This window comes from Aquarana catesbeiana, linkage group LG11 (assembly GCF_042186555.1).
Source record: "Aquarana catesbeiana isolate 2022-GZ linkage group LG11, ASM4218655v1, whole genome shotgun sequence".
Taxonomy (NCBI): domain Eukaryota; kingdom Metazoa; phylum Chordata; class Amphibia; order Anura; family Ranidae; genus Aquarana; species Aquarana catesbeiana.
Window position 1 is genome coordinate 267636353 of NC_133334.1, and position 15265 is coordinate 267651617.

Here is a 15265-nt window from a genome sequence, read left to right on the forward strand (position 1 = left end):
TTTATAGTCCCGACGTACGTGTTTTACGTCACCGCGTTCAGAACGATTGGATTTTCCGACAACTTTGTGTGACCGTGTGTATGCAAGACAAGTTTGAGCCAACATCCGTCGGAAAAAATCCTAGGATTTTGTTGTCGGAATGTCCGATCAATGTCCGACCGTGTGTATAACAGTATATACACTCACCGGCTACTTTATTAGGTACACTTGTTCAATTGCTTGGTAACACAAATGTTAACCACATGGCAGCAACTCAATGCATTTAGGCATTTAGGGATGATGAAAATGACTTGCTGAAGTTCAAACCGAGTACCAGAATAGGAAAGAAAGTGGATTTAAGTGACATTGAACGTGGCATGGTTGTTGCTGCCAGACGGGTTGGTCTGAGTATTTCAAAAACTGTTGATCTACTGGGATTTTCACACATAACCATCTCTCGGGTTTACAGAGACTGGTCTGAAAAAGAGAAAATATCCAGTGAGCGGAAGCTGTGTGGAGGAAAATGCCTTGTTGTGAATGTGGGCCATTGAAACAAATGGGATTTGGCTTGTTGAGCGTTTTAGAGCTACAAGCTTGAAGCAGAAAATCACCCAGATGTGAACAGGGTTCCTCCACCCCAAACTCGCTCCTCCATGTCTTTATGGACCTTGCTTTGTACACTGGTCCAAATAATTTGGTGGAGGGGAGATTATGGTGTGGGGTTGTTTTTCAGGGGTTGGACTTGGCCCCTTTAGTTCCAGTGAAGGGAACTCTTAAGGCGTCAGCATACCAAGACATTTTGGACAATTTCATGCTCCCAACTTTGTGGGAACAGTTTGGGGATGGCCCCTTTCTGTTCCAACATGACTGCCCACCAGTGCACAAAGCAAGGTCCATAAAGACATGGATGAGCGAGTTTGGGGTGGAGTAACGATAGAACACCTTTGGGGTGGATTAGAGGGGAGACTGCGAGCCAGGCCTGACCTCACAAATGCGCTTCTGGTTAAAAATTCCCATAGACGCACTCCTAAACCTTGTGGACGGCTTTCCCAGAAGAGATGAAGCTGTTATAGCTGCAAAGGGTGGGCCAACTCAATATTGAACCCTAAGGACTAATGCCCCGTACACACGGTCGGACTTTGTTCGGACATTCCGACAACAAAATCCTAGGATTTTTTCCGACGGATGTTGGCTCAAACTTGTCTTGCATACACACGGTCACACAAAGTTGTTGGAAAATCCGATCGTTCTGAACGCGGTGACGTAAAACACGTACGTCGGGACTATAAACGGGGCAGTGGCCAATAGCTTTCATCTCTTTATTTATTCTGAGCATGCGTGGCACTTTGTCCGTCGGATTTGTGTACACACGATCGGAATTTCCGACAACGGATTTTGTTGTCGGAAAATTTTATCTCCTGCTGTCCAACTTTGTGTGTCGGAAAATCCGATGGAAAATGTCCGATGGAGCCCACACACGGTCGGAATTTCCGACAACACGCTCCGATCGGACATTTTCCATCGGAAAATCCGACCGTGTGTACGGGGCATAAGACCGGGATGCCATTAAAGATCATGTGCCTGTAAGGGCAGGTGTCCCAATACTTTTGACAATATAGTGTATAAGAAAAAAGAAAACTCATAAAGGAAAATTACAATAAAATTAATTAAATGTAACACACTAAGCTAAATGTTTTGGCGTTTACTATACAGTAGTATAGGGCTGCTTTGACCCCCTTCAGAGATCGGTAAACAAAACCCTTAATAGTTTTTTTTGTTTTTTTTCTGTAAGTTGAAATGTACTATACAGCTAAAAGCTTTGAAACAGCCAGAACATGACAGCATCAGCACGCAGCCACTGTGAATAAAGCCAAAAAAAAAAGGTGGAATCACACAGCCGATACAACGAGAAGGCAGAATTCAGCTGAAACAGAGCTGAAAGGCAAGGTGAGAGATCGTGGGTGTAATACTGAGTGTGAATCGACCTAGATTGAGTGTGTTTTATTACTCTGAGCATCCAGCACAACAAACAGCTACCTGCTGAACTTCCCAAGACTTTATTTTTTTAGTTCTCATCTTTTTTTTTTTATTCTTTTTTTTTTGGCAGCCGTAGCCATGACCTCAATTTTTCACCGAGCGATGCACAGGAGACTTTCCGAAGAAAACAGCCGCGAGTCCAGCGACGAAGATCCGCTTTTCCAACCAGGCCCTCACGATGAAAGCCCGATTAATGTAAGTGGAAACTTCCTAACTAGTATTTTTTAATGAACAGTGATGGGATTTGAAAAGGAGAGTCCCAGGTTTGTTATCCTACAGTGTATACTAGGAAAAAAAAATATTTGGCTGTGCACTGTCAAAATGTTCAGATTTGACTAGAAGAAAAAGTGGCAACCCTACCCACGGGCCGGATCTGGCCCACCAGGTCTTGTCATGTGGCTGTGTTTACAAGGGACAGCTTTGCTCTCGGTGGCTCCCAGATGTAGCAGATCCCTGCACGCACTCACGGCTGGGCACAATGGGGACAGATCTCCAGGGAGAACGATCCCCCCTCAAGATGGGGCAGAACCGCCTACACAGGCAGGTACTAGAGCCAGGCTAGATCGGAGAGAGTAAAGATGCGAGGAAGCACTATGCATAGCACACCCCTAAACCCTGCACTCTATACACAGTACACCGCTGAACTCAGCGCTCTGTATGTAGCGCACTCCTGAACTCTGCACTCTGTACATAACCCACTCCTGAGCCCTGCACTCTGTACATAGCACACTCCTTAACTCTGTAGGTAGCATAATTCTGAACTCTGCAGTCTGTACGTAGCACACTCCTGAGCCCTTAACTCTGAGCATAGTGTAATCATGAACTCTGTACGTAGCATAATTCTGAACTCTGCACTCTGTACATAGCACACTCCTGAACTCTGCACTCTGTACTTAGTGCACTCCTACACTCTGCACTCTGTGCTTAGTGCACTCCTTAAAGGAGGTAGTGTAATTCTGAACTCTGCACTCTGTACGTATCACACTCCTGAGCCCTTAACTCTGTACATAGTGTAATCCTGATCTCTGTACGTAGCATAATTCTGAACTCTGCACTCTGTACGTAGCGCACTCCTGAACTCTGCACTCTGTACTTAGTGCACTTCTGAACTCTGTACTCTGTACATAACCCACTCCTGAGCCCTGCACTCTGTACATAGCACACCCCTTAACTCTGTAGGTAGCGTAATTCTGAACTCTGCACTCTGTACGTAGCACACTCCTGAACCCTTGACTCTGTGCATAGTGTAATCATGAACTCTGTACGTAGCATAATTCTGAACTCTGCACTCTGTAAATAGCACACTCCTGAACTCTGCACTCTGTACTTAGTGCACTCCTACACTCTGCACTCTGTGCGTAGTGCACTCCTTAAAGGAGAAGTACAGCCAAAGCTCCTTTGGCTGTACTTCTCCTGTGGATCACCGGAGTTCGTTCTGCACTCCCGTGACCCATTTTCAGCAGAGCCCGCCCAGGCTCAGGAAGGATCGCGACCATATGGTAGGGATCTGCCCACATGCACACTGAGCCTGTGTCCTACTCCACCAGTCCAGCATTTCTCTGCCACCTCACTCCCAGTGATAGAAATAAACTTAAATAGGCCCCCCCATTTAAGCCTAGCTGGGACTAGCACTGCTGCCCAGAGCCGATCCGCCCTATACTCTCACTACGCAAGCTGCGTAGGGCCCTGCCACTGTGGGGGGGCCCCCAAGGACGGATCGGCTCTGCTCAGGGCCGGACTGGCCTACCGGGATACTGGGACATTTCCCGGTAGGCTGTCTGCCCTGGGGCCGCTTTGAGCTATGCTATGGCGGAGCTCAGTGTGAAATCACGCTGTGACAAAGGTCCCACCCTCCTCTTAGACCAGCTCATGTGATGGATGCAGTGTTCTGTCTATCACACAAGCTGGTCTAGGAGGGATTTTTGTCACAGCGCGACTGAACCTTTCACACTGAGCTCCATGACACAGCGTGAGATGCGCGCTGTGCCTGTGAGTAATCCACTGGCACTAACTGGTGAGGCGGCAATGATTGGCACGGTAAGACAGCAATGATGGGCACAGTAAGGCTACATTGATTGGCGCAGTGAGGCGGAAATGATTGGCACGGTAAGGCGGCAATGATGGGAACAGTAAGGCTACATTGATTGGCACGGTAAGGCGGCAATGATTGGCACAGTGTGACGGCAATGATGGGCACAGTGAGGCTACATTGATTGGCATAGTGAGGTGGCAATGAGGGGCACAGTAAGGCTACAATGATTGGCATGGTGAGGCGGCAATGATGGGCATAGTAAGGCTGCAATGATGGGCATGGTGAGGTGGCAAATATGGGCACAATAAGGCTGCAGTGATGCACGGTGATGCGGCGATGATGGGCACGGTGATGCTACATTTATTGGCATGGTGAATCGGCAATGATTGGAACGGTAAAGTGGCAATGATGGGCAAAGTAAGGCTGCAATGATGGGCACGGTGAGGCTACATTGATTGGCACAGTGAGACGGCAATGATTGGCATGGTGAGGCGACAATGATCAGATCAGTGATTTAGGGGGGCTTTCTGGGGACCCTGATGTAGGGGGAGACTCTCTGGGGACACTGATGTAAAGGGGGATCTCTGGGGACCCTGATGTAAGGAGGGGCTTTCTGGGGACCCTGATGTAAGGGGAGGCTCTCTGGGGACCCTGATATAGGAGGAGACTCTCTGGGGACCCTGATGTAAGTAGGGAGGCTCTCTGGGGACCCTGATGTAAGGAGGGGCTCTCTGAGGACACTGATGTAAGGGGGGCTCTCTGGGGACCCTAATGTAAGAGGAGGCTCTCTGGGGACCCTAATGTAGGGGGAGGCTCTCTGGGGACCCTGATGTAAGGAGGGGCTCTCTGAGGACACTGATGTAAGGGGGGCTCTCTGGGGACCCTAATGTAAGAGGAGGCTCTCTGGGGACCCTAATGTAGGGGGAGGCTCTCTGGGGACCCTGATGTAAGGAGGGGCTCTCTGGGGATCCTGATATAAGGAGGGGCTCTCTGGGGATCCTGATGTAAGGAGGGGCTCTCTGGGGCCCTGATGTAAGTGGGGGATCTCTGGGGACCCTGATGTAAGTGGGGGATCCACACTCAGATATGTAACGATATAAATATATATATATACAGTATATATATATATATATATATATATATATATATACACACACGTATATTATATACATGTCTGTTCTATATTGTTGTACTTATCTTTGACTGTTTTGTTTAAAGGAGGGAGGATTGTATTGGGAGCACTGAAGGGTCAGGTGTGACTGGGTGGCAATGGCAAATGGTTTACATAGCTCACGGCATCACGGGTCAGGTAGAGGGCCCCTTAGTAGAATTTTGCTTAGGGCCCCAAGGAGGTCAGGATCAGCACTGCTGCTGCCCGAGGGGCAGAGCCCCTGCAAAGGGGTCACCTCCTGCAGGACCTGACCCTGTAGATACATTGAATATCCCCTAAACTTGCACTGTTTAGAAGATACTCACACTGCATGCAGCCGGTGACGTCACCGTCACACTGCATGCACTCTTAAGGGACGGCATACTCGTGCTGTCCTTTCAGAGCCCGGTGCCGCGGCTGTAACTTCCATGCACGGGAGTGATGTTATCATGGCTCGGCCACCAGATGGCCGGAGCACTTGAACCCGGAAGGAAGACTGGGTGAAGATGGAGAAGCTCTGTCAGTGGTGACAGATTCATTCTAAGGTAAATATTTCATAATGTGCTAGTATGCGATGCATACTAGCACGTTATGCCATTATCTTGCAGGACTTTTAAAAAAGTGCAGTTCACTACCACTTTAAGGGCTCTCCCTCCACCTTCTTTGCATCACACCCCCCACCCCCACCCTCTCCCAGGGATTGACTGGAGTTCCATAAATATTCAGGCTGCCTGTTCTACTCTTCCTCCCACTGAATCCTCTAGAAGACAGGGAAAAGCAACAGAGCAGCAGCCTGTGAAACACTCAGCAGCCCTAAATAATCAACCCCTTCTCTACTGAGCAAACTAGGAGGGTGCTACAAATTCAAAAAAAGGTGGGCTTTGGGGGGCAGAGCACTGCGCCATGAGCCCACCCAGTTGTGTGACAATAGTTAATTAATATTCGCTATCATCTTCCTGATTTTCCTCCCGGCCAATCAGAAAGTGGGTCCTGAGACCCAATTGGCCGAGAGGAGAAGCGACCATATTGGCCGATGAGGAGGAGATGCAGTGGGGGTGGGTGGGTGTTGGGGTGGTTTGTTTGCTGCCCCCCCCCCCCAAAAATGGAGCACCAGCCACCATAGATAGATAGATTGTAGATAGATAGATAGATAGATAGATAGATAGATAGATAGATAGATAGATAGATAGATAGATAGATAGTGTATAATGGAAATCGCAAATAGGAATCGGAGGAAATTTTAATTAACAAATTAAAAAGGAATATTTCCTATGGAAGGATCAGATGAGTTCTAGCTGAATGGAAACCCCATCACTCTGTAGATGCATCAGTGACCCTCAGAGAAGTGAATTAGCAAAGATTTGAGATAATTCCATGTGACAGGAAAGGTCTATGAAAAGCTTTAACCTTGTCGCTTTCATCAAAGTTTAATCTACAATAGACCTAATTGTTCCGATGTGTCATCGGGTCAGCGGTCCAAGAGCGCCCAGTAACAAGCTGTTCATCTGTACTACTGATAGAAGCTCCTATAGTGGCATTTCATTAATACGACTCAAATGAGGATCTGTAAAAAAATGAAATGATTATTAAAGATTTAAAACTAAAGTTTAATCTGCTTATACTCTATTTATCCTTCTCTGGCTCCTCCCGTCTTCAAATTATTCATGACATTTTTCAACTAAGACATTTCTGTTTTCATTATACACCTTATTTTAGACTCACTGATGTCAGCACTAGGTCTCTGTGCTTCCCTATGCAATGCAGGCAGATCACAGCTGGTGGGAGGGGCTGCTAGAGTGCTTTACATAGCTTCCTGAAAACATCACAGCACAGGAGTGTGAAACGTGTCTGTTGACCCTCTGTGGGCTGAGTGTCTACTGACACCATCCACTGCCCTACTGACACCGTCCACTGCTCTACTGAAACCATCCACTGCTCTACTGACACCAACCACTGCTCTGCTGACACCATTCACTGCCCTACTGACACCATCCACTGCCCTACTGACACCGTCCACTGCTCAACTGACACCATCCACTGCTCTACTGACAACATCCACTGCTCTACTGACACCAACCACTGCTCTGCTGATACCATCCACTGTCCTATTGACACCATTCACTGCCCTACTGACACCGTCCACTGCCCTACTGACACCATCCACTGCCCTACTGACACCGTCCATTGCTCTACTGACACCGTCCACTGCCCTACTGACACCGTCCACTGCCCTACTGACACCATCCACTGCCCTACTGACACCGTCCATTGCTCTACTGACACCATTCACTGCTCTACTGACACCAACCACTGCTCTGCTGACACCAACCACTGCTCTGCTGACACCATCAACTGTCCTATTGACACCATCCACTGCCCTACTGACACCATTCACTGCCCTACTGACACCGTCCACTGCCCTACTGACACCGTCCACTACTCTACTGACATCGTCCACTACTCTACTGACATCGTCCACTGCTCTACTGACACCATCCACTGCTCTGCTGACACCATCCACTGTCCTATTGACACCATCCACTGCCCTACTGACACCGTCCACTGCTCTACTGACACAGTCCACTGCCCTACTGACACCATCCACTGTCCTACTGACACCATCCACTGCCCTCCTGAAACCATCCACTGCCCTACTGACACCGTCCACTGCCCTACTGACACCATCCATTGCCATACTGACACCGTCCACTGATCTACTGAAACCGTCCTCTGTCGTAGTTACAAAGTCCACTGCTCTACTGACTGACACCATCAACTGTCCTACTAACACCAACCTCTGCCCTACTGACACGTCCACTGATCTACTGACATTATTACTGCCCTACTGAAATCATCCACTACTCTACTGACACCGTCCTCTGCTCTACTGATACATCCACTGCTCTACTGACACCATCCATTGCCATACTGACACCGTCCACTGCCCTCCTGAAACCATCCACTGATCTACTGAAACCGTCCTCTGTCGTAGTTACAAAGTCCACTGCTCTACTGACTGACACCATCAACTGTCCTACTAACACCAACCTCTGCCCTACTGACACGTCCACTGATCTACTGACATTATTACTGCCCTACTGAAATCATCCACTACTCTACTGACACCGTCCTCTGCTCTACTGATACATCCACTGCTCTACTGACCCCATCCACTGCTCTACTGACACCATCCACTGACCTACTGACACCGTCCTCTACTGACACCATCCATTGCCATACTGACACCATCCACTGCCCTACTGAGACCATCCTCTGCCCTATTGAGACCTTACACTTCCCAAATGACACTGTTCACTGCTCTACTGACACCAACTTCTGCCCTGCTGACACCATCCATTGCTCTACTGACATCGTCCACTGCCCTACTGACACCATCTACTGCCCTACTGACACCATCCACTGCTCTACTGACACCGTCCACTGCCCTACTGACACCATCCACTGCTCTACTGACACCATCCACTATCCTAGTGACAAAGTCCACTGCTCTACTGACTGACACCATCAACTGTCCTACTAACACCAACCTCTGTCTGCCCTACTGACACATCCACTGCTTTACTGACGCTATTACTGCTTTACTGACACCATCCACTGTCCTACCGACACCGTCCACTGCAATACAAGCACTCCGACTGCTAGCCTTAGCTGATATTTCAGCTGGTGTGTAGAGAACTATGTGCAGGTCGATTCACACTTCAAACTTCCACCGGTCAAGTTTGGAAAGCATTGCACAGGAGGCGTAAGTGGGTCACATGACCGCGTCACTGGACAGCAGTGTGCAGAGAACTCTGGAAAGGCCGGTATGTGGTCTAATGACACTTCGCAGTACATAAAGTGAAGTGTACATTCCAGTAATCGGCTCATTGTGCATTAGCGCACTTCTCCCTGCCGGTTAGTTTACATTAAACAAAGAACAGATTGTAGTCGGGTTTATTGGTATATAAATATCTCTGCCCCCGGGCCTGCTTCCATCATCTCATCCCAGGAACAGTTCAGTGGAGATGATAGACTGCCCCAGGCCCCAGGCCAGCAGTGTAAATACGCCGTTAGCAAAGAGGCGACCACAGGCTTTTCCCGTGACGCACCACCCTGTGCTTCATGAGGACCTGTCACACACAGCCACACATTACCATCGCTGTTTTCAAGCAATTGAAAAATGTCAGGATTATCACTTTGTAATGTGTTGTTAAATAAATGAAGCTTGAATGAGATACAGAATGAATTAGGAAAATTTTATTGTTGTCTGCAATGTTAGAAAAGTCCCCAGCAGCACAAGACCGTTATATGACCTTCTGCATCAGTCAGAGAAAGTTTTAACAATAATATACGTAAGCCAAAAAATTCAGTACTCTGTAGATCAACCTTCCTCAATCTGTTTAACCCAGAGGAACTTTTGAAAGAACTTTCAGGTCTCGGGGAACCCTTACATAAACATATTCAATAGTGGTCAATAGGAAGAATGCCCCTTACATTAGTGGTCAGTGAGAAGAATGCTCCTTACATTGGTGATCAGCGGGAAGAATGCTCCTTACATTGGTGATCAGCGGGAAGAATGCTCCTTACATTGGTGATCAGTGGGAAGAATGTTCCTTACATTGGTGATCAGTGGGAAGAATGTTCCTTACATTGGTGATCAGTGGGAAGAATGTTCCTTACATTGGTGATCAGTGAGAAGAATGTTCCTTACATTGGTGGTCTGTAAGAAGAATGCTCCTTACATTGGTGATCAGTGAGAAGAATGTTCCTTACATTGGTGGTCTGTGAGAAGAATGCTCCTTACATTGGTGACCAGTGAGAAGAATGCTCCTTACATTGGTGATCAGTGAGAAGAATGTTCCTTACATTGGTGGTCTGTGAGAAGAATGCTCCTTACATTGGTGATCAGTGAGAAGAATGTTCCTTACATTGGTGGTCTGTGAGAAGAATGCTCCTTACATTGGTGATCAGTGAGAAGAATGCTCCTTACATTGGTGGTCTGTGAGAAGAATGCTCCTTACATTGGTGATCAGTGAGAAGAAAGCTCCTTACATTGGTGATCAGTGAGAAGAATGTCCCTTACATTGGTGATCAGTGAGAAGAATGCTCCTTACATTGGTGATCAGTGAGAAGAATGTTCCTTACATTGGTGATCAGTGGGAAGAATGTTCCTTACATTGGTGATCAGTGAGAAGAATGCTCCTTACATTGGTGATCAGTGAGAAGAATGTCCCTTACATTGGTGATCAGTGAGAAGAATGCTCCTTACATTGGTGATCAGTGAGAAGAATGTTCCTTACATTGGTGATCAGTGGGAAGAATGTTCCTTACATTGGTGATCAGTGAGAAGAATGCTCCTTACATTGGTGATCAGTGAGAAGAATGCTCCTTACATTGGTGATCAGTGAGAAGAATGCTCCTTACATTGGTGATCAGTGAGAAGAATGTTCTTTACATTGGTGATCAGTGAGAAGAATGCTCCTTACATTGGTGATCAGTGAGAAGAATGTTCCTTACATTGGTGATCAGTGGGAAGAATGTTCCTTACATTGGTGATCAGTGGGAAGAATGTTCCTTACATTGGTGATCAGTGAGAAGAATGCTCCTTACATTGGTGATCAGTCAGAAGAATGCTCCTTACATTGGTGATCAGTGGGAAGAATGTTCCTTACATTGGTGATCAGTGAGAAGAATGTTCCTTACATTGGTGATCAGTGAGAAGAATGCTCCTTACATTGGTGATCAGTCAGAAGAATGCTCCTTACATTGGTGATCAGTGAGAAGAATGCTCCTTACATTGGTGATCAGTCAGAAGAATGTTCCTTACATTGGTGATCAGTGGGAAGAATGTTCCTTACATTGGTGATCAGTGAGAAGAATGTTCCTTACATTGGTGATCAGTGAGAAGAATGCTCCTTACATTGGTGATCAGTCAGAAGAATGTTCCTTACATTGGTGATCAGTGGGAAGAATGTTCCTTACATTGGTGATCAGTGGGAAGAATGTTCCTTACATTGGTGATCAGTGAGAAGAATGCTCCTTACATTGGTGATCAGTCAGAAGAATGCTCCTTACATTGGTGATCAGTGAGAAGAATGTTCCTTACATTGGTGATCAGTGAGAAGAATGTTCCTTACATTGGTGATCAGTGAGAAGAATGCTCCTTACATTGGTGATCAGTCAGAAGAATGCTCCTTACATTGGTGATCAGTCAGAAGAATGTTCTTTACATTGGTGATCAGTGGGAAGAATGTTGCTTACATTGGTGATCAGTGAGAAGAATGTCCCTTACATTGGCGATCAGTGAGAAGAATGTTCCTTACATTGGTGATCAGTGAGAAGAATGTTGCTTACATTGGTGATCAGTGAGAAGAATGTCCCTTACATTGGTGATCAGTGAGAAGAATGTTCCTTACATTGGTGATCAGTAAGAAGAATGTCCCTTACATTGGTGATCAGTGAGAAGAATGTTCCTTACATTGGTGATCAGTGAGAAGAATGCCTATGTCTATTAGACCCCAGATCTCTCCTCTGCACTTGAAAGCTTCAGATCAAACTCAGATTCCATTCCAAACCTTGCCCTTGCTGGTAATGGCCAGTAAACAAGACTGAAACCAGAAGTGACAAAATGCTCATCATTTCCGTTTTTATATGCGAGAGATGATTGGGGACATTCCAGTCCCTGATCAGCTCTATGGTAAGCCAGCTTCCCTTCCAGGCTCCCAGTGGGATGGGAGAAAGCGGAAAGGCAACGAAGGGTGGCGGGGGGGGCCATCTTTCTTCTGTAAACGAGGCAAGAAAAAACAATACCAGCATGATGTTTGTAACTGCAGGCTAGCATCATCCCGGTATAATACTTCAAAGTACCGCCATATATATATACGTATTGTGGTCGGCAAGTAGTTAAAATTCCACCTAGAATTTATTATACTTGTGAACGCGCAAATGCCTACAAATACAAAATAAACGCAAGAAATGTTGGCAAGGAATACTAATGTTCAAACTAGGGTTGCACCAGTGCCGATACTAAGCATTTGCACGAGTATCGCTACACTGACAGCTGAGAAATGTAAAAAAAAAAGCCAACAATCATCGGTTTTTAAGGAGCAGGGCTGTCGCGTCCTTAATCCCATGATTTATTCAGCCGTCAGTGGGGTTCCTCTGTTGACAGTTGAAGTGTGAAAGAAGTCCTGGCAATTGGAGCTGTCAAGAAAAAAAAAAAGCAGCCAAATGTTTATCAACAACATTGCCCAGGCTCTGAAACAGGAAGATATAAAGAAACATTGATTCTTTTTGTATCTTTCTGTTTATTCATTCATAGGGATGAACTTCGATCTGCAGATGAAGTCGGTTTAAAGCAACCTGTCAAGTAAAAAAAATATTTTTTTGTTCCAATTTTGTTATTGATATCATAAAAGAAAAAAAAAAAGAATTCTCCAGTATAAGGTGAACGGCACATTGTAAAAATTTGTTGAGTGGTACAAAGTGCTCACAATAGTGTGTAACAGGATCATAAAAATAGAGGCAAAAGGCCTTTAGGGTATACGAAGAACTCATGGTGATAATGTCCACAACAAAACAATTGTAGAGGGTGTCATCACTAGTAAACTGGAGACAAACAGGAGCATCATCCCGGTGTATTACTCTACCAATGGTACAAAGTAGGTAGAAGGAAGAAAAAGTAAGGAAAGGACAGAAAAGAAGGAGAAGGTAAAGAAAAATAAGAGAAAGCCACGAGAGAGGCCGGCGGCTCCAAGCAAACCCGGAACTCAAGGCATGATAAATGCTGAAAGTGGGTGTTCAGGGTTCCATCAGGGATACATCAGGACCCGGGGGTAAGAAATGGTCCACCCAAGGTTGCCAGATTTTAAGGTGTTTAGGGACTTTAGTTTGGATAGTAGCCTCTATTTTGCTATGAATCTTGGCCTGGGTGATTCTGTTTTAGGTTTCAACAGTACAAAGTTTAGGGGACTTCCAAGCTCCTGCTATAGTTTGTTTGGCTGCCGTCATAACCTGTAGTATGAGGCGGAACTGGGCTCTGGTACAACCTTGGCTATTATGGTTCAGCAGCACAAGAGATGGGTCAGGATCCAATGTGGTGTTGATCAAAGTAGAGGCCATGTGAAAAATAGCGGTCCAGAATTGTTGCTCAACAGGGCACATCCACCAAATATGTGCATAAGTATCCTGGCCCCTAGCCCGAAAGCACACAGGAGGGTAGCCTGGTAGAAATTTAGAGATCCTTATTGGAATTTTTGTTTTTAATTAACCGCTTGCCGACCAGCCGCCGTCATTATACTGCGGCAGGTCGGCACGATCCCGCGAATAGCCGTAGCTGTACGTTGGTCCCTTTAAGCGGGATAGCAGGGGCGCAGGCGCTGCACTGTGGGGGTGTCGAAGAGCGTGGCCGGCAGTCGCGATGACTGTTGGCCACGTGCGATCGCGGGCACGAGAGCCAGAACAGGGACGTGTGTGTAAACACACAAATCCTTTTTCTGTCAGGAGAGGCAGATCTTGTGTTCCTACTAGCTAGGAACAACGATCTGCAATTTCCTCCAGTCACTCCCATCCCCATACAGTTAGAACACCCAGTCAGGGAACACAGTTAACCCCTTGATCGCCCCCTAGTGTTAACCCCCTCCCCTGCCAGTGACATTTACACAGTAATCAGTGCATTTTTATAGCACTGATCGCTGTATAATTGTCAATGGTCCCAAAAATGTGTCAAAAGTGTCCAATCTGTCCGCCATAATTTCACAGTCCCGATTAAAATCGCTGATCACTGCCATTACTAGTAAAAAAAAAATACTAAAAATGCCATAAATCTTTCCCCTATTTTGTAGACGCTATAACTTTTGCACAAACCATATATACGCTTTTTGTGATTTTTATTACCAAAAATATGTAGAAGAATACGTATTGGCCTAAACTGAGGAAAAAAATTAGCTTTTTAAAAAAAAAAAAATGGGGATATGTATTATAGCAAAAAGTACAAAATATTGTGTTTTTTTCAAAATTGTCACTCTTTTTTTGTTTATTGCGCAAAAAAATAAAAACCGCAGAGATGATCAAATACCACCAAAAGAAAGCTCTATTTGTGGGAAAAAAAAGGATGTTGATTTTGTTTGGGTACAGCTTTGCACGACCGCGCAATTGTCAGTTAAAGCGACGCAGCGCCGTATCGCAAAGAAATGGCCTGGTCATTGAGCAGCCAAATCTTCCGGGGCTGAAGTGGTTAAATATTTTTCAGTTTATTTCTTATTAACCCTTAATTTACTCTAAACTCCTTATTCTCCTTCTCCATTTAATTATTATTTTCCTGCTGATTTTTTTTTTTTTTAGTTTGCTTCTATTTTATCAACTATTAATAATTAAAACTTTTTTTTTTTTGGTTTGTTAATATTTTTACACCTTTAACATATGTTTACAAATTTAACATTGAAAAAAAGCGCAAAATAAAAAAATAAAAAAATATTTGATTTGTAAATAACTTTTCAATGCCTTGACAGCTGAAGTGTAAATAAAACAGTTGCAGGAAGTAACAATAATTGGTATCGGCAAGTACTAAAAAAAGAAGTATTGGTACTCGTAAAAAAAAAAAATGGTATCGGTGCATCCCTACTTCAAACATCAGTACCATGTGCAAGGCTGAATGTTCAGATCGTGACTGTCTATGCCTTGCAATCTGTCACCATATAAAGCCATTATTCTTTAATAATCCAGTCTATAATGAAGGGTAGCAGGCAGTCTCCGGGATACAAAATTGCCTGCCGCAATCCCTTTTAATAAATGGCGCCGGGATCACATTAAATACAACCCGGCGCGTTTTCATAAAGCTCCACGGCCGCGGCTTCATCTTTCTTACAGGAGTGATTCAACGTATATACGTTCGGCGGCTCCTTGCGATTACATCTTCGGCCCCCTTTTCAATCCCGGCAGTAAATGACGGCGGGGAAGAAAATACATTATGCAAAATGATCGTAATCACTTAGAAGCCGGAGCCATTTTTAACGCTTATTTATGATGCAGGTATCTTTGTGTTGTGCATAACAATAGCTTCAAATAAT

General features: G+C 45.5%; 1 protein-coding gene across 1 annotated transcript in view; it reads left to right on the forward strand.

Moving 5' to 3' along the window:
* The first annotated feature begins 1911 nt into the window (after window positions 1-1911).
* The window catches only part of LOC141111785 (ninjurin-2-like), a 101896-nt gene continuing 88542 nt past the window's right edge, over window positions 1912-15265 (forward strand). The window contains exon 1 of the mRNA XM_073603920.1: window positions 1912-2211. Coding sequence (XP_073460021.1) covers window positions 2095-2211 — 117 coding nt within the window. The 5' untranslated portion in view covers window positions 1912-2094. The remainder of the gene's footprint in view (window positions 2212-15265) is intronic.